General features: G+C 40.6%; 1 protein-coding gene across 1 annotated transcript in view; it reads left to right on the forward strand.

The window, feature by feature from the left end:
* Positions 1-24,667, forward strand: part of IQCA1 (IQ motif containing with AAA domain 1) — a 108,202-nt gene that overhangs the window by 2,846 nt on the left and 80,689 nt on the right. Inside the window, exons 2-5 of the mRNA XM_062578813.1 lie at positions 8,394-8,721; positions 12,276-12,395; positions 14,793-14,981; positions 15,722-15,793. Coding sequence (XP_062434797.1) covers positions 8,394-8,721; positions 12,276-12,395; positions 14,793-14,981; positions 15,722-15,793 — 709 coding nt within the window. The remainder of the gene's footprint in view (positions 1-8,393; positions 8,722-12,275; positions 12,396-14,792; positions 14,982-15,721; positions 15,794-24,667) is intronic.

A 24,667-nucleotide genomic window follows, 5' to 3' on the forward strand; every position in this document is an offset into this window, starting at 1 on the left:
ATTCTACAGTCACATCTTTGTGTCCTATGTAGAACTGCTACATAGCACAGCTTTTTCTGTGTTTGAGGTAAACAGCTGCTTTTCAGACATCTGGAAAAGCAGCTACTATGCACATAAAGATAAATTGCGTGTCTTGTGCAGGCAGTTGGACGTGCCAGACTTACTAAGTGTGTGTGTGTGTGTGTAGGGCAGCTGTGTTGCATGCACCACAAGTGAAAACAGTCAGATTAGCAGCATTTGCAGCAGAGTCACCCAGCACACGTAATCTATGTGGCTGGGATTTCCGTATTTGCAATCAAGGGTTTACAGGAAGCATTCACTATTACAGCCCAGTGATTTTAATGGAGGTGTAGTCTAAAGTTTGTGGAAGCACATTTTTCTACTGATGTAGTAAGCTTTGAATTAGGTTAGAGATAGGACATTTGGAAAGCACTCAGTAAGGCCAGTAGGCTCCCAAAGGCTGCAAAAAGAAAGTTGCCATGTTCAGATATGCTTGACATTTTCTAAGGACAGTTGTAGTACTCGTGAGAGAGCACGCTCATTATATTTGCTGCAAGAAGTGCATGACATACCCCGCTTCCTAAAGTACTCAAATGACTAACATTTGCATACAGATGTACTTTTTGTTCCAGACACTGAACAGATTTGCATAGATGTTTTTGCATTTCATGTTTTCCTGCTGCATTTCCTCCTCTTTTATGAATTTCTTTACCATTTACCTGACCTGTAGGATCTTGACCAGTAATTTCATGACTTACCCTAACAGCCATATTCCAGACATGTTCAAAGCTAAGTCACAGCACAGCAACCTTTTGTACCAAGGTTTACTCAGCTATAAGACATTTGCCACTGCTACCAAGGAGCTAATAAAAAAAAAATAAAAACTTTAAAATTTAATCTCATGTCACAAATAGACTAAATATTTAACCACTGATTTTATCTAAGACAAATTCTGTACCATCTCCCCTGCTGTTTCTGACAAAAACAACCAAAGGAGAGCTATGTATTTTATATTGCTTCCCCAAAGCTCTGTTAAAGAAAATTAAGGTTGCAAAACCAAGCACTGAAAGTATAAGAAATTGCCAATGCAATCTCCATTCCTCCCGCCACTTTATGTAGCTGCATTATGATGCAGTTTCTTATTTTGTGATTATGTCCTATTTTCTCCCTGTAGGGCCCCAGCTTCATTCAGTGATTGCTGAATTTTTCTTTTTATCCTCTCATTCAGAGTGTGGCCCCAGGCTATATTCTTCAAATTCCATCCAAACACCACAATTATTAGCTCCCTCCTGGGCATTCCTATTGCGTTCTCTCCTGTACATCTCCCCAGCATTCACAAGTTCATCTTTGCTCTTTTTCCGTCCCTGGTGACTGCAAAACAGAGGCGATCAGACTGATCACAGGTAAGATTCCAAACTTCAAGTCCATCCTGTACCTTCCTTCATTCTTAATGAGCAGGTAGAGAAAGATCTTGTACATTACTGGTACCTTGTCTCCTTTGGGAAAAAGCATTGTAATTGGAAATATCCCAGCAGCACTTGTGCTAGAAAACAGTGAAAGAAAGGCTACAGTTAGAGAGAAATTGAGTAGACAGCTCTCAGTTTAGTCGAGTTTAAAGCCTCCTGATGGGGAGGCTAGCAGAGGTAAAGCACCCAAACAACATATTTGCCTTCTATGCATGGAACTGCTGACAGTTGGGTGAGTTATTGCTCTGTCCTTTTCCAAGGAAAAGAAAAAAACATACAGATAAAGGATAGTTAATGCTGGAATAAACATCAGTGCCATCAGTAAAATGTGAGACAGGCAAAAGCTGCTTGATGCTTGAGCAAGTAGGTTCTTTTCTACTCCAGCCTTTTTTTTTTTTAAGCTCTCTCTCTCTCTCGTTCACCCTCTCAACAAACCTAGCTTACTGCAGTATCTCCTGCAGCGATGCTACGAGCTAATTGGATGCAAGTTACTAAAGCTCTCGTTCCCCATCCTTTCACACTTCCTTAGCGAGGGGGAACACTGCCGGCAAAGGAGAGGAAGGTGCCGCTGCCCGCCCTTAGCTGAAAGCGCAGGGCAGCCCCCAGCCACGACAAGTGAGCTGCAGCCTGATGGACCAAAGGGTGGCCCTGGGAGCGCTAAGCAGGAGCCTACAGTAATGTCTCCCCGACCTTAACCGCTTGTGCACCCGCTCAATGCCCTCCTGTAAGAAAAGAGCCTTTTTTTTTTCCAATCAGCATTGTGAGTTTGGGCTAGAGCAGGTGCTTGACAACTATTGAGGTGCAGTGTTACAGCCAGTGCTTAGTGAAGCGAGATTCCTTGCCTTTGCTGTGGTTTCCCATTACATTTATGCCACAAAAATCTTTTATCCCCTGTTCACTTTCTGTCATAGTACCAAAGACTGAAATTGGAGATGACAGAAGTATAGGGCTGTTCACATTAACAGTGCCAGCAGGCTGTATATGCTTTCTTCCTCAGTAACAACCAAAGCCCAATGAGGTTTATCCTTTAATTTCTCCCAAAGATTCTAACTTTGCAAAACGTCACTGGCTAGAGCAAGCATGCAAAAGAAGTCGTCTAATAAATTACATTCACCACCAGCAGCTAAGTTAGGCATAATTATAAAGCCAGCTTTATGCTAGGAGCAAGACCAGCAGGCCCGACCAAGCTCAGAACCACAAGTAAACACTGCTCCCACCTGCAACTGAAAGGTTTCTAAACAGGGATCAGTTCAGACATTCAAGTCAATTCGCTTTTCATTTTTATAGGCCACACAGTCTCTATTTCTGTCTGTATCCTTTGCCTCCTCTCCCCCCCCCAAAAATTTTTTTTCTATAATAGCAGAAAACAAAAAGAGGGTTACTTCTGCAACATGTTTAGCCTAGCTATCACCACAAAAACACCTGAGCATGCTTTTGTGGAGGATCTAGCGTTTGGCTGACCCAAATAAACCTACCAATCAATTTAAGTCTGGTGATTTTAAGAGAGAAAAGCAAAGCAGCAGCATTTGTGCAAGTCCCTTTTCCTCCCAGGGCCTCACTTTCCCCTCCTAACCTTTGTCTCTTGTTTTTTTTATTTTACAAATGCAGCCAGGCAGGGTTTCCCTCCCTCCTGTTTGCCCAGGGCTTAGCACAATGGCAGACCTGTCAAGCCTCACGTATCTGGAGCAAGACCCATAGGACTGGCCCCTGCACACACTTCCTTCTCGCTCGGCCCACGTCTCGCTTGCTTGCGGCCTTGCACCGCAGCATCTTGTCTGCTCCATGACTCCACACAAGCCTGATGACTTGATCTGTGCAAGTAGTTCGCAAGGGCAGCGCAGATGCTTCAGAAATATGATTTAAAACACAGATGACTTACCACTCAATCACCTAATATTGAAACTCCTGTGCACGGTTGAAAGAGCTGCCCCTGTTCTACATGAAGGGTTTTCCCTTCCATCTCTTCACACTTGACCTTCCATCAGAATAACCAGTAGTATTCTCCGGGGGCCCATGGAGTACCGCACTGTGCTCACATGGGCTGGACACAGTGCGAGAGCTTGAGATACTTCTGCCTTCAGAGGACAGCACAGAAAAAACAGACATCAAGGAAACCTGAGTTCTGCCCATACGTTAATCTACAGACAGACAAAGCTTGAAATGCAAATTATGCCACGTCCTACAAAAACAGAAAACACACTTCCCTTTACCAGCTAAAAACCCCAAGACACTTTGGCAAAACAAACAAATAAAATCCACACACACAGAAAACCCCACTGATGCCACCTTCCACTAATGGTTCAAGAGTAATCTGAGATTCAATTTCCATGCTCAAGACAAATCACTGCTGTACTGAAGTGTGTGCTTTAGACTCAAAGCTGGTTCAATGCAAATACCCAGACTAATCTCAACTGTACTGAAAAACAATAGACTTATCTAAGTATAAGAAGAGATGGGTCAAGCAAAAATGCACCATTAGAGGGTCCTGGAATATTAAAATGAAGCAATATATAATTTGGCAGAATTTTAAACACCTTATTGTATAACTTCAGCAGAAAAATACACCTATAAACCTCACTCTAAACAAACAGATCAGCCTTTATTTTGAGCAATAAGAATGAAGTTCAAGCTAGAAGTCATACTACAGCAAAGAATATTCTTGTGTTAGACTTTGTTTTTACTTCGTGGGAGTGATGAGAAGGGAAGGGACATTGACTAGGAGGTAAAGCCCTGACCTTCCCTCAAAACTATAAGGCTGCCAGAAAGCACTCTGAGGGCTCTGGAGTTAATTCACTTACGTGTTTTTTCCTCATCCCATTACAGTGTTGTTGATTTTCCCGATAACACTCCTATTTTGTAGTTGCTATGACAATTTGCAGCATTACTTATATTGCTGCACATACAATATATGCAGAGAGACTTCTTTCTTTCACAGAACTTAATGGTCTTACGTCTTGAGTAGGAAAATCACATTTAGTCATGCTGGTTAAATCCACTAGTACGCTTGCTCTCCAAATCATCCTCTGCAGCTTCACATTTCCTCCTGTGCCTCCCTTCAGTTTGAAGAATTACGTGCAGTTGTGTTGCTAAGAGCAATTGCAGGCAAGTCTACTGGATGCCCCGAGTCTTCTAGCTTCACATGTTGGCCTCACTGGAGGTCAGGTTGGCACTCAGTTTTAAGAGCAGAAAGTATTTTGGCTGTGGGGAAGCTAAGCCTATGGCTGAAGATGAACAGGAGCAGGGCCACAGTAGCCTTCTCTCTTACCCATCTCTGCTGCAGCTCACAGAATAGGAGCAAACCTACAAAATGAACAGTAACAGCAAATAAAAAGTGCATTCCGAACAGTGTCATATTCCCTGTTCAGTGTAGGGAAACGATTTTGAGGGAGTTTACAACTTAACACAGAGGATGAACTGAGCAAATAGGGTAAAGCTCAAATAGTGATGTAGGGGCCACATGCTGTCTGATTAACAGGCAAGGACATTCAGTCCTGTCGTTTACTTTTAATGCGTAATCTTGATCATATAGATTACTCCTTCCTAGTACCTTTGAACTCATGAGTTACTAGCAAGATGTGACAATGTTGAGGGGCCAACTGTGGCTCGCATGCACTGCTCCTCCAAAGCTGCAAGGCTCCTCAGGATTATAGCAACTCTGCCAAGACCCTCTGAAAAGGGCTGTAAACATCAAAGCACATCTGATCCTTGGAACTAGTGTAGAAGTGCTCCCATTTGGATACTGGTAAAAAACCTAAAATCATTATTTTGATCCTATTTTAGAGAAGGGAAACAAATAGTTGTGTTTACGTCCTCTAGTCTGTAATCAGTGTGATCCAAAGAGCTGCTCAAATCACATTTCTGCTGGCAGTATCCCACTATCAAGCATCTGCTATTCTCATTCACCTGGCTAGCAAATCTGAAGCATGAAGGCCAGATCCTCCAAAGGTGCAAGCCACCCTGACTGCAACAAGTTGCTACAACTATGAACTTACCCCAGGTGAAAATTTAGCCCTAGCAATTCCATATCGGTCTTTCCCATCCTTTTTCTTTTACTCTAATACTTCATTTTGCAGTAGATCAGTCCTTTCCGTGCCCTCATTTACACAGACCATCAGCACTCCAAAAATGACAAAAATACCATAATATCCACAGTCTTGACATTAGACCCATAGTAACATGATTGCAATCAGCTTCTTTTTATCTGATAAACTAATGCTTTATGGAAACAATTACCTTCCATTTGTATTGCCTTGTTTTAACACACTCCAAAGGGCTAGATTCCCCCTTCCCCTCCAAAAGTCATTCAAAATATAAAAAGAAAATGGATATTAGCTGGCTCAGCAGGGGAATCACTTGACATTCTTCAGTCTGAACAGGCAGAAAGAGAGGTTATTGTACATTAGGATGCATGATTGCGGAGTCTTTTCTTGTTGCGTTACAGCTTATTGTCTCTATGCAATAACCTGCGTTTGAAATGTTTTAGCCCGAGGATACCCGCTGTTCATAAATCAGCTGTATAGTTGTGGGGATAAACTATGGGGCCAGACTTGCTCAAAGGTTTATAACATCCCCATTATCAAATTTATAGGGTAGGCATAGCTAAGAAAGTACAATACCGCATTGTTTCCTTCTCCACTGGTCTACCCAGTGAATCTCATCCATATACGTCCTTCCAAGTCCTGGTTTTAGAGAAAGCATACAAAACTCCCATTGATCAACTGGCCAAGCTGTTAGGTCAAAGCTAGTGGTGGTCTTGTTTGTGCCAATCTTCTCCACTCTGCTGGTTTTATTTTATCTCCTGCACCTGGGTTAATTGCTGCAATTGACTGATTCAGTCAGTGCAATGGGATGTAAATGAAGTTGGAAAAAAAGGAAGGGGAAAGACCTGGGTGGGCTGCAGAAGCATTAGGAAAAGCAAGACCAGCTGCATCCTGCAGAAACCCAGGTCAGCTGAAAAGCATAATACGCACTTGAAAAAGTTAACTGTGCAAATTCAATAGCAGGGTTCAGATTGTTAGTGTTTTTGCTGACTGCTCCAATGAGTCCCAACACCCCTGTTAGCATCCTGGACACACAGCACGCACCTCCCACCCACTGCACTCAAGGCAGGGTGTGAGCCTGTATGTATGCTGCAGTATTGTCCTCTACCCTCCTCGGTCTCTCTTGCTGGGGAAACAGGTCATTCTGTACTCCGAGATTGAGAATGATAAGATCAGCTGACAGAGCTCCAACTTACATATTTATTATCAAACGTGAGCAGAGGTTAACAGCTGCTCAGGTCTTCTAGTCAGAATTAGTACACAAGCACATTCTCAGCACTGCTCAGACAGGTCACCGCTGCTTTCCTTCCTTCCTTGGGAGGTTCTAGGAGCAGCAAGCAGTAGCTAGGTTAAGCCTGTGGATGGGCCTAGATTTCACCATTGAGGCTAACAACCTGAGGAAGGCTAGGTCTTAGGAACAAAACTCAGCTTTCCCAGTTGCCTTTGCCCACTATTCTCCCTTCCTGCAACAAAGAAATTATTTTTCTCCCAGCATAACTGAGTCTCACTGCAGAAGCAGCTTCGTTGCTTTGCTGTTAGAGAAGCATTTTCAAAGACTTAACGATTTTTCTGAAACCCATTGCTTCCAAGAGACTGCCTCCATTTAGCAAAGGACAGGTTACCAAGCAAAACACGACCTAAAGTGACCTTTAACTATCACAGGTTTTATCACCTTCCAGAGCCAAACCTGCTGTTTGGGCTGTTCTCTGAATACAAGCCTCGTTGCGTAGTGTCCATTTCTTGCTCCTTTAGGATGATTTTCCGCAGTACCCTGTACTGCCTTTGCCATGAAAATAAATCTATTGACAGCCAGTCTATGCTGACATCAGAGTTCCAGCTACTCCTATCAAAAGAACAGAACTCCCTAAGGAAACAGCAGAATCGCTGTGCGAGTCTGGCCTTGGGTGAAACTTCCCATTTCATGTAGCCCTCTAGCCACTTTACCTGACATGTAGCAGTTGCTTGAAAAGCAACAATTGCCTCAGTAGGAAGACACCCTAAATCCTTTCCCTCAGTTCGTATCTGAAATAGCACCCGCAGCTATGCTTTAGCATTGGCACAGTTTAGAGACCTAACCTCACATTTAGCAGTGAGCAACCACTTTAGAAAGAGAAAATGGGGGAAAAGCAGCATACTCTTCAGAAACTTCAACTTTTCCTCATGTCACACTGAGGCTGAGGCTTAAACACACTGAGGCTTAAAGTATACTTTCCTCCATCCTAAGCAGGAGGAAGACCCATCTTTCCTTTTAAATTATGCCCTCAATTGGCACAACTGAATGAAACTTGGATCACTTTTTCCCAGCTTCAAATTAGCTTGAAAGCCTCTACCTGTTTCAGACTTAAGGAAGGACTTAGCTACCTGAGAGTTTATTCATTTTTCTAGCAATACCTTTTGTTGTAATAAGAGGTGTTACCTTTCCCGTCAAGCATGACCTTATGTAATTAAAGCTCACTCTTGTATTTCATACCAAGATAACCATAAATGTTTTCTTGGAACCATTACCCCCTCAAGGGAGGAAGAGGAAAAAGCATTAAATGTCAATTTTAAAATCACAAGTATTGGTCATCCAGTTGCACAGTCAGCTCTGCAGTGCCTTGAATCTCGTGCTTCATGCTTTTGTTCTTTGACAGAGCTCTTTGCTCTTCTGCATGAAGTCCAGAAGTTTAACTTTTGAGCTTCTGTTATAAAACAGTATCTTAAGATTCCTATTTTTAAAACTATGAAAAGGTGTAGCTTCTTGCTAATTGACATAACAAGTATTTTAGTTAAAACCTCTACAAATTAAATGGCTTGCATTTTTAAGAAACTCACTTAAAGAGTCCTAGTACCATTGTGTGCTGTTGCTTTCATACTGGTTAACATAGTCGCTTCTCTTTTCAATTAGCACTTACAATAAGATGTGGGTGGATGCCCAAGAAGCCCTCAACATCCTACTCCAGAGAGAGAGAGAAGATAAGTCCCCCAAGCCAGAGCAGGACCACGTGACAACATTCAAAACGTTAGCTACTTCCTATATCAAATACCTGCAAATCTTCCGTAACTTGGAGACAGCCTACGATCAAATTGTTCACCCGCAAAAACGACTAGTAATTCGGCAAGTGCTAGAAGGTGTGATGGGCCGGATCCTGGAGCTGAAAAATGACATGGTGACACTGGAGAATTCAGAGTATCATTACTTTGATGATATCCTACAAGATCTAAAGCTTCCGCCGGTAGGTCTACCTCTATTATGAGCAAATTCAGCATAGGAACTTCGCCTAACTGCCTAAGGGCAGTCAAATTTACTGTCTGTGAAGTTGCACCAAGTGGCTTCCTGATTGTCCGGTAGTTTGCTGGGTGATCAGTAATTATGGCATTTTTTATTAAAGATAACTCCTTGGAATGCACATGATCAATAATGAGCTTTATATGTTTGAGCAAGACTCCAAAAGCTGATCTGCATGATCAGTGTGTTGCATTCCTGCTTAGCAACACAGGCAGGCTCTGGGGATCTTTTTCATAGATCTGTTATGCCCTAACGTGAAGTAATGTTAGTCTACCCAGCTTCAGGATTAATGACAGTGGCTTGACTCTGCCCGATTTTAGTATAGGATTAGATAGAATATAGGCAGCTGATAACTCAGCTACTGTCCACTTCAGTCTGTCCTTTGCTTCACTGTCAATCAGCTTGACCTCAGGGCTCTTCCAGAGATTGCAGGTAAAGTTGAAACATGCATAGTCTGGTCTAGTAGCTAGCAGTAAGCATTACCGAAGTGATAAATCTGAGACAAGTCTCTTACTGCAAAACAGGCAGGAGCTGGGAGCATATTTAACATATATAACGTCCAGGGATAAGGACTGCCTAATGCATATGCACCTCCCTGAAGAATAGCCTGCTAAACCAGATGAATATAACAGTAAGGCAAAGTCTTGAAAGTTGTGTTCTAAAAGCAATGTGAGAAGTAGTAGATGGTTACTTTTCTCGCAGACAGCTCCACCTATTGTCAAATTTAGGTACCACTGATAACAGCTTTTCTAAAGGAAAAAGTAAATTTAGAGTTGAAGCTGAAATTACTGCTGTTTTACAGACCTCTGTTATTATGTGAAATAAATCGCCTAATATCATTGTAGCATTAATTTTAGATTTCAAAACACATTACTGTTTGCAATTGCGTGTGTATTTTATTCTGCAAATTTAGTACGATGGTCACCATTAATTTCAGTCAGCTCTTCACCTGCTATATAAATTGTAGCAGAGAACTATATTAAATTATGAGTGTGCATACTAGAAAGTATAAATATATCTCTGGAGAAACTGATCCTTCAAATCATATTTTGAAATCATTAAATATTACTATTTGCATGACTTATCAGTAAATCCACCCACAAAGAAAAGTTGGCAAGTATGAAAAGTAATGCCTGACACCTACTAAAAAACAAACATAAATTCAAATTCCTATACCACACCTTAATTTTAAGAAGGCACGACATACCTGCCTAGCACAGAAAAGCACTGGAAGTATTTTGGACTTTTTAAAAGAAAACATTATTCTCCAGAGTAGATAAGAGCACGCATTTGAGTAGACTTTTTATAAATTAATCGCAGAGTGTTGGTTTCAAAACAAAATTATTGGTCAGTACTTGACAACTTCAGTTTCTTAAAGAATCTGTTAAGAAGCAATGTCTCCAGTCGTCCTTCTCACCAAATTATGACAGGCTAAAATACAGCATGGTTATAATGGGGAGCACAGCTGAGAAGTGCTATCTCACGTTACAACTTACAGATGATATTGCAGAACACTTCCTGCACGTTCTGGTACATCACTCTAAGTCCAAGCTTCATCTGCAGTTCTGTGCCTTGCTTTTCTTCTGTGGTTGCCTTCCAACACTCAATCACTTCATTCACAAGTCTAATTTTAAATGTGTTTGGATACACAAATCCCACAGGGAATGGAGACTGGTTAAAAGACTGCCAATTTGTTTCAAAGGTAAATATCACAAGCCTATTTTTTCCCCAGTGTGGGCCCCATAAAGTGATTGCAAAGAGAAGTAGTCTTCACCCCTTCCCCGATGTTACAGGTATCTCCTCTTTACAGTGAGTAAGTCATTTACGCTCCAGAAATGATTGAAATTAAAGCCCAGGTTAGATATCAGATACTCACCACTCCTATGCTGGCTGACTTGCACTGCTGCCTGACTAAACATAATAGGTTTCTCACCCTTTGCAGGGATGACCAGACAAACCACTGATTTCTTATATTTAAAGGCAGCCAGGTTTGTAATCCATTCTAGAGTGTTTTTCACTCTTCAGTGTAACGTAAGATCATTTCCATCAACAATCAATATTTTGGAAGGTACAAACAGAGAGCTTAGCTGAACATACGGACAGAAACTTGACCAGACCAGACCTCGGCATTGATAAAATCAACAGGGATAAACACAGTCCCGCTGGGAAGCTTCCTTATGCTGCCATAATAGGGATGTCCTGGACTGCAGCGTGCAACTGGAGGGAGTAGCAATGCGGTTCACAAGGGCTGTTTTCATTGGCACAGCCTTCCTTGCACATTCTTGCTCTAGAAATTGCAAGGCTTTCGAGTTCATAAGCAGCACATTTGCCATGTGCCTGTATCAGGGCAGGAGTGGTGCTTGTTCTTTACATACAAGTGCTTTTCTCCTGCCTTTGCTCACTGTATCTGTCCACATTAGAGGTGTCAGTTAGGCTGCAAAGGACCAAGTCAGTCCAGAACTGAGCCAGTTAAAGCACGCCAGTTTCCATAGCTGGTAGCACAGAAAGCAATGGTGGTACAGCATCAAATCCTTTGACTGTCTCTGAGCCAAGGAGTCAAACCTTGTCCCAGAGGACCAAGTGCTCACATGTACCTGAAGACAACCTACTGTGACTTGACTGTGCAATTTCAAGTCAGTAGCATGACAGTGTAACTCTACTGCTTCCCTCCCCCTATCCCTCAAGGTAAACCATTCACTTAAGCAGATATTCTAGGCTTTTACAAAACAAGATATTAGGACTATGGCACCAGTATGAACTAAACCTATGAAGAGCTTCCCCCCACCCCCCAAGAACTGTACTTGCCAGAAACTATTTTGAAGAATTGTCTCTGGTCTTCAATATGAAGAACAAATTATTCCATTTGCAGCATATGAACTTTGGGGGTACTTTTCCCTATCTGTCTGTGTCTTCTTTCATTTCTCAACATCAGTGAAATTCTACAGGAAAAAAATCAGCAGAAATGTGACTCAGTTGCATTCTTATATAGACAGCCGTTTCTAATCACCTTTGATTTTGAGAGGTGAGATAGCGTAGTCATGGCCAGTGTAGTAGTATTTGTAGATGAACAGAATTATCTGGTTTGGGTCCTATAATCATTCAAAAAAAGTAATACAGCTGATTTATTTTTCATATTGATAAAAAATGCCATGATCATACAGCCAGAGGTATTCAGGTCCTTGGAAATCATGTTTAAATTACTGGCAACCCTGCCAAATTGTTCTAATAGTTCCATAATATAATTGAGCCATTATGAAGAGGGAGATTTCTTGGCTGCCATGGTTCAGAAACTGGGTTGATTTATTTGTTGTTGTTGAATTAGGCCTTAAGTAATTGCAAAGTAACAGCACAGCAGCCATTACAGAGGTCAAATTCCCTAACACTCCAAAAAATTCAACAATCTCCGTCCAATTTAATTACATGGTAAAAGTGTTCAGTTAATAAGTAATGTGATTTTAACGCAGTTCTAAGAAAGCAACCTATGACTGTTTTCTCCCCCAGGAACACGTAGAAATACCTATCCCAAGGTATTTTATTAAAGAAAAGCTGAAAGTCTTGCAAGAGAGAGAGAAATTCCTTGCTCAGATTTTATTCAATGCTGGATTGCAAACACAGGTAAGTGTACCACATACATACACACTAACTTGCTCGACTCTCTTTCCCCATAGCCAAACATGTCTGACCACAGGAGCCAAAATGAAAAGTGTTTGACAGTAGTTAGAAAATAAAATCCTGTTTACAGATAAGGCACAGACAGGGAGTAACACTGACTTTTTTATATCTACCAACACCCAGTCACATCTTGAGTCTGAGTAAGACTGAAATTAATTGCGCCTGCTGTGTATGAGTGTAACTGAAAGGACAGTACTTTGGCTAAGTTTTTTACATGCTTTGTTTACTTAGTTGACTCTCATCACATAATTAGTCCTGCTGAAATCAAATTGGGTTTAAGTTTTACTGAACCAGGATTTGAAACAGGCAAAACCCAGAGTTCACATCAGCATGACTATTAGTATTCAGTTGTTTATAACCTCTGAACAATGACTGCAGTCTCTTCTGTACAGCTATAGAGCCGCAGCTGCTAGGAGGGGTAGAAAATTGAGTTTTGGCAGAGCAAAAGTCGTTACAGAGAAGTACATTTGAGTGAAGACTGTTCTGGATTTGATATACTTCTGACCTTTTGAAAATGGCATACTGCCTGCAAGCAGTGGTTGCTAACCTCCTGAAGTAAACAACTGTGCCTACATGTCTGGATGACTTAGCTTCATTGATGTTATAGCCGTGAGAGATGGTTCTGATCGGACCACTTAGTCAAACCGCTGCCCTACCCCGACCGTTGAACTCTACTCGGCAACTGTGCTGTTGGAGGAATTCTCCTGCCCTGCTACATACGTGGTAGTATCAGTCCCACTAAGTAACTGAGGGAAGGTTCCCAGGAGACGAAACAGCACCAGTCTGAACGAGGAAGCCTGTACAGACAAAGCAGATGCTCTCTGCTAGATTACTTTAACGGGCAGCTACAGTCCTCTCAGCCTCCGTAGTAAATCTCTAGGTAAATTATCTGCACTTCCTGGTAGTCTGTGGAGGTTCCGTGGAGACCCTGTGTTTCAGCAGTTTATGTTATGAAGCCTTTATGTCTTCCCTCAGCTTTGCTCTCAACCCCTCATTTGGCATCGGTTACAGACAAGGCTGGTATGCAGCCAGCTCACCTGAGAACACTGGGCTCTCGCACTCTGCGCTCTAGCAGCATCCAGGTCTCCCTTGACAGACTGTCCCAAGAGAAGCATAGGATTCGGTAAACATAAATGAAACAATCTCACACGAACACGAGTCCATTGCCCTATGCTACGCTTGCAGTACGGTTTGTCTTGCCGATTTCCTCCTCAGATACCGCCGCTGGGATTGCTAGAGGATTGTTAGCACTTGCGCATGCATCATAGCAAGCGGTATTTACACTCAGGAAGTCCTGACTGGTAGTACCACACCACTGTATTCTTAAGTGTCTGTGGCAGAGCTGGTACAAGTGATCTAGTATACATTACAAACAGTGTTAGTTCAGCAGAAGTGTCTGCTCTGCAGATCCTTTGTCCATCTCTGTTTCTGATATAGAAAGCCCTGCTGAAAACGTAGCATAGTGAGCTCTACACAGTGTATACGCTTACATATATATATATATATATATAAGCATCAAATGTGAATTGTCTCCAATACTGGGATTAGTATCAGGAAAGGACAATAATTCAGCCTTTCCACAGGGAGGATGAGGAGATAGCAAGAGTTCTCAGGAGTGAGAAGGGAGAGTCCCTCTCTCCTGCTGCATTGCTCCTGATATATTTTTCCCTAAGGCTCTTCTACCTGCTCTGGGCTGACCAGACCCGGGCTGGCCCAGGAAAGCCTGTCGTTTCATTCAGCAAGAGAGCTGAGAGCCCAGCAGTACGTCCAGAAACATTTCCCTTCTGAAATTAGGGGGAGAATTAAAGGGAGCATATTCCATAGCCTAAGGAATTTTTTATTGGACAAAACCCTGTGGTTCTTTATGCCTTTTTTTTTCTGAAGTAGATAAAGTTCAGCAGAAAGCATAAGCCATATAGAATCATTCTTGTTTCCCACTATAGCATTAGGATTTCCCTGCCGCTCAGGGATGCTGCTCAGAGCTGTAGCATGTCTCCTCTCAATCTGTCATCCACCCTGTGCTGGCCCAGCTCTGTCATCTGCCTAAGTACAGTGCTGTAGAAATGACATCAACATGTCAGGTTCACTTTCTCCTCAAAGTCCTCAGAAAAGTCTCTCCCAAGTTAGTAAACTTTCAAGACAGTGCAGGATAGTACCAGGACAAAAAGCTCTCCTGTTTGTGATAGGGACGTTTCGTCTTAGAAAGTTTCCAGAAAATGCTCATTGGTCATTTCACTTGCTAACCCAGGTAGACTTAACAAAATGCAAATCAGGATTTAGGAACAGTTTTAGATCGTAACTCTAATACTCTGCTTTGTCCATTCACTTCTGGCTGTGCCATTGAAGAAACCTGTCAAGTCCATGGCTTTTGAAGAAGCCATTAAAACAATCCAGGTTGCAGAACGGGCTCGTCAAGGCCGTCTTCGAGCAACGTTCATGAAGCAAATCTACCTTGAAGAGAAGAGAGAAAGACAAGCTAAACTTCAGGACAAGATGGGTCCAACTCCACATGATGCTGCCACTTGCATTCAAAAGGTGAAATCTGGTGTCAGAACAGTAGTTTTGGTAGGACTAAGTAATAACATTTTGTTCAGAAGGACAGCAGTAGAGAGAAACGATTTCTCTCATGGAATGAGAAAATCTAAAAGGATCTCTCTCAGGCTGTTTAGTAAGGTAAAATACATCTTTAAACCACTTAAAGTAGTGAGACAGAACCATAGATGTAAGATCAGTGGGAACAATCCTGCAGTGGCAATGCAGGGTGATTTTATAACCTACATATTGTTTTTCCATTCCCCTTTTTATGACCTCAGTTGTTCTTTCTGATATCCCCTTGAAATCCAGGGCATCTCAAGGAATTCATGCCTTTTACAGTGGTCTCCAGGGAAAGAATTCATCCCAAATCCTGAAAAAAAATGAGAAAGGGAGATCTCTGCTAAATTCTAAAGAAAGTCCTTACACATAAATAACTTTATGCGAATATTCAGCCAATTCAGCCTGGTGAAAATGGGAGTTCAGTCTAAGTCTTCAGTCTAAATACTTTCTGAACCCTGTTAGTACTGCGTTAAGAAGCTAGATGCATCAGTGTGAGGGGACAGCAAACTTCAGAACTTATTTCAAAAAAATATGTAGCAGATGGCAACCTGTTGAAGAGTAATAGTTTCAATTGTATATTGTGCCTTTCCTTCCTCTATTTGTTTTTTCCTGTGTCTGCCACTGTAAAGGAAGCTGTAACAAGACCTATTTATCTAATTAGAGTTTTGTTTACAACTCAGATTTGGCGTGGATATATCCAGTCCAAGAAAACAGAGAAAATCGGAGAAGAGGAAATGATATTTCTGGGGATGGTGAGTAGTGCTACCTAGAGAATATAAAATACTACAGTCTGTTTGCTGTTCAGGCTTCTGTGATTTAACAGAAAATGAGAAATAAATTTCTAAGATTCTTCGTATTTTTAAAGGGGCCTCTAAGGAATACAGAACTAAACTGGAATGATAGATGGCACAGAAGTAGGACAATTTGTCTTGTGCTGCATGCTCTTGTGCTATATATACATAGTTCAATGTATATGGCAGATGTGGAAACAGATGGTGTAGAATTTGCCCTGGGTTTCAGGGAATTTGACCCAAGCATGACAGAGCAAGAAAATTGTGTTAATCAGTTTGCAGCTCATAATGCCAAGATACTTGAGCTGCCTTATTCCTGAAACAGAATTAAAGCAGCAAAGTCTTCTCCTCACAGCCCTTTACAAGTCAGTATGTGTAGGGGAATAGGGGAAAGGGACAATAAAACTGCAATGTTAATATATTCCTATTTCCATAAGTGGAAATAGGAAACAAAAATCAAAATATTCCTCAGATCATACTGCAAAAGCACAGGGAAGTGAACAGCTCTCTGTGGTCAGTGAGACTGCATAGGGTGCAAGTGGAATGAAAACACTCCTACTTATGAGACAGACAGAGAAAAGAATCCCCCTCTTCCCCTTCCGTAATCAAAGGTGGTACATCTCCCTCCTCCCACCAATCTCTTCCTTCCTAGCAGGAGCCTGAGAAAAAGGATGGACTCTTTATAGATGATGTTTTCTTCCCTCAGTAAGGCATCTTTGGTCTCCACATCTCTTTTGGTGCCTTCATCAGGCACTACCCAGTGGTCAAGCCTCACAGCTCCCTTCAACTATAGTAATGCCTCCCATGTACTCGGTTCTAGTTAAGCCACTTTTTATAGATGCTTTACAGAAACATTCATCACTGCTCTGTATTAGGTAGGTCTATTCATAACGCTGTGGTTTATAGTTGTTAAATGATAATTAATAAAATAATCATGTAATTCAGAATTAAAACATACCTTCTGCTTCTCCTGGGCAGAGTATGAACTATTTTCTTACCCAGAAATGGAATTACACTTAGCTAGGCAATGAGTTTATGAAAATTAATTGAGCCTACAGCATACACACAACATGCATGTATCATCATTTAAGGACAACCTTAAAATCTTATCTTTGGAAAAAAAGGAACATGCAAATTGACCTAAGTTATATCGAGTTAAATGCAGAAAACACCTTGTAGATTATAATCTTTAATATCTGCTAGGCATTAACAGTAAATGTGGCCAGTGTATGTAAATAGAGCTTTGGGTAATTCTGCTTCTATTTAAGACAAAGTAAATTCACAGAGATTTTAACCATTATAGACCTAAAATGCTGAAAGTTGGGATGTACTGCACATAAACTAGAAATTATACCTTTTGCACAGCAAGGGGTCATTTCCTATCAAATCCCATGACAGTTTTGGCAAGTCTTAAAACTAGAATCTCAGGGAGGAAATCTAAGTCTGGCATCAGTTCTTGAAGGGTTCACGGCCAAGCACTCTTTTCATGGTGGCCAGTGGTAGGAGTAACTGATAACTGGGATGTAAACAGCCATCTACTGTATTTCATAGAGAGGAAAATCTATATGATCATAGGGATGAGGGGAATTCAAACCAAACATATATAGTCCATTCATTTCCTGACCTCCATTTCGGAGCAAGAGAATTGATGTTTGCAACTCTGCACTCAGACTCATTACTCTTTATCAAGTATATAATCAAAGAATGTGGGGAAAAACAGATACCTCTAAATAAAAGAAATCTGTTCATCTTCCCAATGTTTTCATATTCCCCATTCATGTTTCTCTTTTACTTTTCATGGCGCATTCTCTTCCATGGTCTCCAAAGGAAGTGAGTGGCAAGCAGGCAGCGGTTCATGCTGATAGATAGGCAGTGAGCTCCAAAGGTCAAGTCCCTTTGATGTATGATCACGTCAGCCTTCTAAAAAATGACCACAGATCTTCATGTGTAAATATGTTGAATTTGCTTTTCTAATGCTGCACGACTTAGATAAATTAGAAGACCTAGCCATCCATTACTCCAAGTCCATCCCAAAGGAGTCTTGACTTTTACGGCAATGAATATAATCTCTCTTATAATTACGGCTGTTTTTAAAAGGAGTATATAGCTTTCATATAAAGAGTGCTTTGCAAAAGAGCTAATCAGTTTGAAGTTCTAAATAATGTTTTGGGGGAAAATTCAGTCATGTCAGCCTAAAATATGAGCAACAAAGATAGTCCAGGAATTGTCCAGTCTTTGGCTTAGTTTAATGTGTTCTTCACAGTGTTATTTTCTTTACTGTCTAGTTACTGCAGAAAAATTTATGCATGTTTTCTGGAATTTGATTCTATTTCTTCTTTTCCTTGATGACAGAATAGCAGTCTATGTTGCAGAGATTTTTCTTGGCTCAAAAGTAAAGCCTCATTATTATTATTATTTATTAAAGCTTAATTACAGAAACAGCATGATTCCCTCAGCACATGTTTTTCTAAATCTCTGATAAATCACAATTTGCAATACTGGCTTAATTTGTAAAAAGAAGCCAGCCTCAGGAAGAACACATATATCTTGATAACTGTATCCTGGCCTGTTTCCTGATATTCCTCATGTTGCTGCCACAATGCTGTTTACTACCAGTCCCAGCATTAACACCATAACCAACGTTCTAGTTCTACGTCTTGTGTTTAAGCCACAGCAATCACACTGATGTTGCAAGAAAACACATTCAGTTGTCTTTGAAAACTTGCATGTGCTATCCAAACAAACCATTATTTCCTTGCTTTGGATATCTGACAATCACAGAATAACAAATCATTATTTCAGTTTTTAGGCTGGCATATTCTTCCTCTTGTCTCTTTTCTGACTTAAAAATATTATTCTGTTAAGCAGCACAGTTAAAGGATGCTGTGACTGTTTTGTATTGCAGCAGTGCAAGCTAGCTATCAGCCTGGCATAACTGAGTGTGTGAACTGCTTTATGGTAACTGCCTTGTTTCAGAGACATCCGAAATAGCCCAAGCCCTACTAACAGATCTACACTCCGTTCTTTCACTAATGGACTTTCTGAGCAGGGTAGGCCCTGCAGGAAGTTATAATCTCTGAACACAGGTTGCTGAAAAGAAGAAAAGCTATTTTGATATAAAATGTTAGGAAAAACAGTTTGCAGTCAAAATAATTTATGGTGGTATAGGAGGAGCCTAGGAACAGGGAAGACAAAAAGACAAGACAAAATCCTTCCCAATTTAGGGACTCAGCCTGATGTTGTGGTTTTGAGGCAAGAGCACATCAAATGGCCTGGACCTTCCCTTGCTCGTGTTATCACTTAAGAGGAACAAATAATCAGTCGTTTTGCAGCCAAGTACTCTACATGCTTAAGCAATTTATAAGACAGAGCCCTGGGTGCTTTGGACATGTACACGTGTAAAGGTCCTCTTGTCTCACAGGTCTATCTATTGATTTACAATTACACAATTTTGACATTGTTTTGTACCATGATTTCAGCCCTTACCCAGAGGAAGTTAGTGGCATAATATACCCTGATCTTCAGTTTTCTCATATAGTATTTCCACTATTCTTCCTCCTGCCATATCCTTTTCACATGAAGGGATCTGTGTGGTCTTAAATAAATAACAGTTCTCTCCTCCTAACCTCTTTTAAACATACCCTAATTTAGGCATGTTGTCCTGGGTAATGGCTTTATTTATATCTGAGAAAACAGTCTGACGAACCTTTCTTGTTCTTTGAATTCCTGATAGATATATTTCATTTCATTTCATCCAGTCAGAAAAAAATGAGTATTTCCCAGAATAGCATTCTGTGTAAACATTAGAAGCTGTGGGTAAATAAATATTACACAGAATTTAGCAAACTGCTAAATCCATAAGCAAGTAAAATATAAAATATTTCCGCAACTCTTGAAAGCAGGCAAAAAAGTTGCAGTAGTGGTACAACCCAGGTTTGTTTTTATCAAACACAAGAATAGAATGTCCTTTGTTTTACTTACAACCTACATGATGTTTCAAGTGTTTCACAAATAGCTTTATGTTATTGCACCATGCATACATATAAATCTAAATAATAACTAATCTGTCCTTCTGTCCTCTTTTCATTATAATTTTTAAACCTACTTATTTTCTAAATAGTACGATGCTGGGATACAAGAAACCTACTTAACTATTGGGCTTTCGTTGGCTTGAGTCATACTAACAATTAAATCACTGCCATTCAGAGTCCAAAACTTACATTCCATTTTTAGTAGTGGTTTGACAGCAAGCCCACATATAATATCTGAAATAAACATAACCAAAACTGTATAAACCTATATGGTCATAAATAAAAGTGTGTTTGTTCCACTTCAAATTTTATCTTTCTTTAATCTTTTTAATAAATGTTGCATGTCAATATTTATTTATATATTATGTAAATCCATAAAACGGCCACTTTTAGTATTTTTCTAACAAGGCCTCTTACCACAAATGCTTTGTTTGAATGCATATGACAATTACTTTAATTGGCAAAGCCATTGAAGTGAATCATATAGTAGGGAAGCTTTAATGAATGCAATATATTTTGCTTAGTGGTTCTTTTTTGTGCCTAATTTAGGAATTCAGTCACATAATTGATGTGGCCATCACCATTTGCGTACCGTGGAACCTATATGAACAAATACTTCATCACTCAAGAGAGCTCTTTAAAATATATTCTTCCTGCAGCAAGGCAAAATACATTAAGGGGGGAAAAAAAAAAGGAAAGAACATAGCTAATTTATATGTTAAACATTTAAAGAGAATTTGGATCAAAGTTTAAAGTTCATTACAGTAATAGTCATGAGCAAAGAAATGGACCCCAGTTGCTTAGCTTGTGAATTCCTGTATTATTCTAGTTTGCAGTTAGTTGTCTGTGTAGTCCTAGGGTGAAAGTGCCACTTCCACTACTGCTAGAAACAAACAACCATTAAAACCACTTATTTTGCTTAGAAAATAAAGTTCTCTGGAGAAGCAAACTATACTACATTTGAAATTGAGCAACTAAAGCAAAAACCTGCACAGCTACTATGTCTGAAGATTACAATTTTGAACTATAGCATTTTTAGCAAAACATACATCAAAGACAACCCATATAACCACGCTGTCTGTTTCAGCTACGCTGTGTCAGGTCAAAGGAAAGAAGCTGTCCTGAATTAAGTACTCAGTAATAAAAGCTGCAGTAAATCTACCTTTCAGGCATAATATGAATGCTAGCCTTAAAACATGAAATAAAATGAAATGTATTTATTTCATTGAAATGAAGACTATCTTTCCTTGTAAGTGTAGTCTTAATGGAACAATTGAAGAGCAGTTAGTTCCACAGCATGGGGCATCCTATATGTAGAACTGTAGCCTCAAGCATGTTCAGCCAGCCTGCGCACCTCTTAAGTGTTTTATAATGAACAATAAAGCAGTCTGTGTTGGAAAGAGCTGCTGAGCTGACTAAGCAGAAAGGCAGACTTTTTAACGTAGGAAAGAGTGATCGATGCAATCGAGTTCCTAAAGACCAAACGAGAAAGCGTTAAGAAGACTTTCGTCACGTCTTACCTGGAGCGCGTGGGGAATTTCTGCTTCCTTCCGCTGATGAGTCTTTCGTTTTTGTGAAATCTAAATTCGCTTTGGGGGGATGGGGGAGAAGAATTAAAGAAGAGAAGATCAAGCAGATCTCTCATCAGCATACTTGTGACTGATGAGTTGGAATAAAATTCTCTTTTAGACAAATGTCCATTTTGCCTTATTAATTTAAACAAGGATTTTAAAGACAAAGCCCATCAAACATTAGATAAGCATTTTAAGTTAATGGACCATGTAGTCCTATTTTCCCACAAACTCAGGAATCTTCATATTATGTCCTATTTTTACAGCAACATCAATTATTAATATGTATACTTTTGCTGACAGAGGACCACACTAAAAATGTGAGTTTCGTTATCCAGTTCTGGGTCATTAACTGTGAAAAGCTTGTAAATATAATGGTTTATTCACATGGGAAGCCTTCATTAAGATGCATTATTCTACAACTGATGTGGCAGCATTGCATTACCAAGTTCACTGTCTCCATCTAATATTTGTAATTTGTTTCTAAATGAGTTGCTGTTTGTGGGGCAAGTTAACAAATTTGAATTTCACATGGCCAGAGAAATTTCTTAAGGATGGAAAAATGCTTCTGCCCCCAAGGGAAAGCTATTTATTAATGCCTTACTGTAGAATGCCTCCTCTTGATTCAGATGTAGAAACATTAAAGGCACTGAGAGAAGTGATGTTAAAAATAAATTGCCTTTTGTCTTCCTTAACGTGCGCATTAAGTATAGATAGCTATAAAAACAGCACTCATCATGTTGTGTCAGTATAACTCTAGAGCTCTAGAGTGTGCATGTGGGTGCATGGAAAGTTGATCTGCAATACCACAATTGTTTGTCTCAAACATTCCACACCATTCAATGCACAGTCCCTTAGGACAATTTACTTTCATCAGTTTGAGTCTTTCATTTGACAAAAAATGAAAAGCATTTTGCATGAAAACACATCATAAACACACAACAAATGATAGAAGACTGATAGCTAAAACAAGTGTACAGTTACATCATTTTTGTCTCAATATTACTTGTTGGCCTGTATACACTTAAATTCTTTTCACGTTTCCTCATGTGTCAGGACCTTTTTCCTACAGTTAGTAACCTAAACTGACTGCCTGTTATCTTTTTTCTCTATGGTTCTTTAGTCACTTTTTGTGTCCAACCAGCTGGAATTTGCTTAGAAAGACCATGAGAGACACCTAGTTCTTTTTTTTTTTTTTTTTTTTTTTTTTTTTTTTTGGCGGGGGGGGGAGGGCATGACTGCATTGATTTCAAAGTAATAGAATGGAAAGTCAGGCTAGTTGTCCATTCACCTGTAATGTTTATTTAAAATCAAGTATACACAGCAAGATTTTTCACTGCTGTTCAAAACTTGCCTCTTCCTCCCTTAGAACAGAAACCAGCTTTCAATTCCTCATGTGTGTAGGCCTCCTAGTCTTCACCCAAACAAGGAGCATAACGTATGTTCCACATTACACTGCCTTGAATCCTTCAGGATTCATGGGCTTTATCACAACCACCTCTGCTCTTCATTTCATGCTCTCTCTCACCCATCTGAGCTGAAGTGCATTATTGCCCAAACTTTGCACTAGAGGAGGAGCCTGTTTGGCAGTTGCCTTCTCATTGCATGGCCAACTTCAAAGGATGTCATTTGTTATTAATGTGCATCTCTGTTACTCATCGCGACAGCTTGCCAGCCAGCACGGACTCCCACTCAGATCAAGTGTCTTTTCATACCTACCATGTCATACTATCTTGTTGGTTCCTTTCCAACACCTACCTTCTTCCCTCTGAACCTGGCTTATCTAGTCTCCTAGGTTTAAGCCAGCCCCACTTTCCCTGCTATAGAAGCAATCAAACAGCATATTTCATGTCAGCAATAGCCTTTTCTTCCATGTAAATAAGCCCTTTTTCACCTGAGTAGTGACTGTATCTTAATCTAAAAAATATTAATAACAAGAAAGGAATAGAGTTAGAAGAGAAGGTAGTCTAATGAGAGTGTAGTCTTATCACCGTTCTCCCTTCTCTTTCATTCCTTTCTTTTGTGAGTTATTGAAGGAGGGTGATTGGACTCTTCCTAGTAGAAGCAGTACCTGTTTGTTTTAACAGAACAATCCAGAAACAAAAATGAGAAAAATATGAAGGGCAGATCAACAGAGCTTCTTTCTGTAAGACGTTCTGCAAGGTTATATCTGTAGTACAATCTTAGAGCTTTGACTGCAGCTCATCCACTAATGTGAGCAGATTTATTTCTAACTGTATGGAGCTGAGACAGGTTGTTGCACAAATATTTACTTAGGTCCTTGGCTGTATTTTGCAGACTAAGGCATAATCTGTATCTGAGCCAGCTGATTTAGAACTACCTGGACTGTGTCCATGCCAGCTTTCTACTTCTGGACTCATGTGTAGACATAGTCTGTGTTAGTTCACTAAGAGATAAGAATTTCCTACTTCTGGTCTTGTTCATGGGCACAAGTTCAGACAGTTCTTACCTTGTTTGGCTTTGGTACTGATGATGACAGATAGGCTGGTATCGAATACACAGTGACTGGTAGCTAATCACTGTAGGCTCCCTCAGGAGTCACTGGAGATCAATTCAGAGGAGGAGCTTAGCAGAGGGTGAAGGTTCAAGGACGACTAAGTGACTCTTGCCCATCTGTACCACCACACTGGCCATCCTGTTGTCCATATTGCTGCAGACTCACTCGCTGCTTCCCTTGCGATGTCTCTGGCACTCAGCTGCCTCCTTGGTCATCCGATTCACTTCATTTTGCTAGAAGAGATTTAAACTGAGGTGGGGGGAGGCAGGGAATAAAGATAAAGGGGATTATATTCCACTTCTTAGAGAGCTGAACTGGTTCACTGCTGGTTCAGATATGTCCCAGAGCCTGTGCAAGAGAAGGGAGGAACCACACATCCAGCAGCAGGGTGGAGGCAGAGGTACTGTCACCTCGCATTGTCAACAAACTGTTAATTTGACAAGCCATCTCGTGAAACCTCACCCTTAACCATTCAGGCTCATCCTGTAGAGGAGCCTGTCTTTTTCCATTGACTACATGTACCCTTCCTCAGCAGGTTAGCCCCAGTAAGCTAATGGTAACATTGGGTCTGTCTCACACTGAGCTGCCTCAGGCCAGAACATTCATCCCATCCCCTACTGCCTACATTCAAAGGAGATGACAGAGAGGCCTCTTCTGCCCTCTAGGAATCACAGAATCGGTAAGGTTGGAAGAGCCCTCTGGAGATCATCTAGTC

This window comes from Rhea pennata, chromosome 6, assembly GCF_028389875.1.
Source record: "Rhea pennata isolate bPtePen1 chromosome 6, bPtePen1.pri, whole genome shotgun sequence".
In the NCBI taxonomy this organism is placed as follows: Eukaryota; Metazoa; Chordata; class Aves; order Rheiformes; family Rheidae; genus Rhea; species Rhea pennata.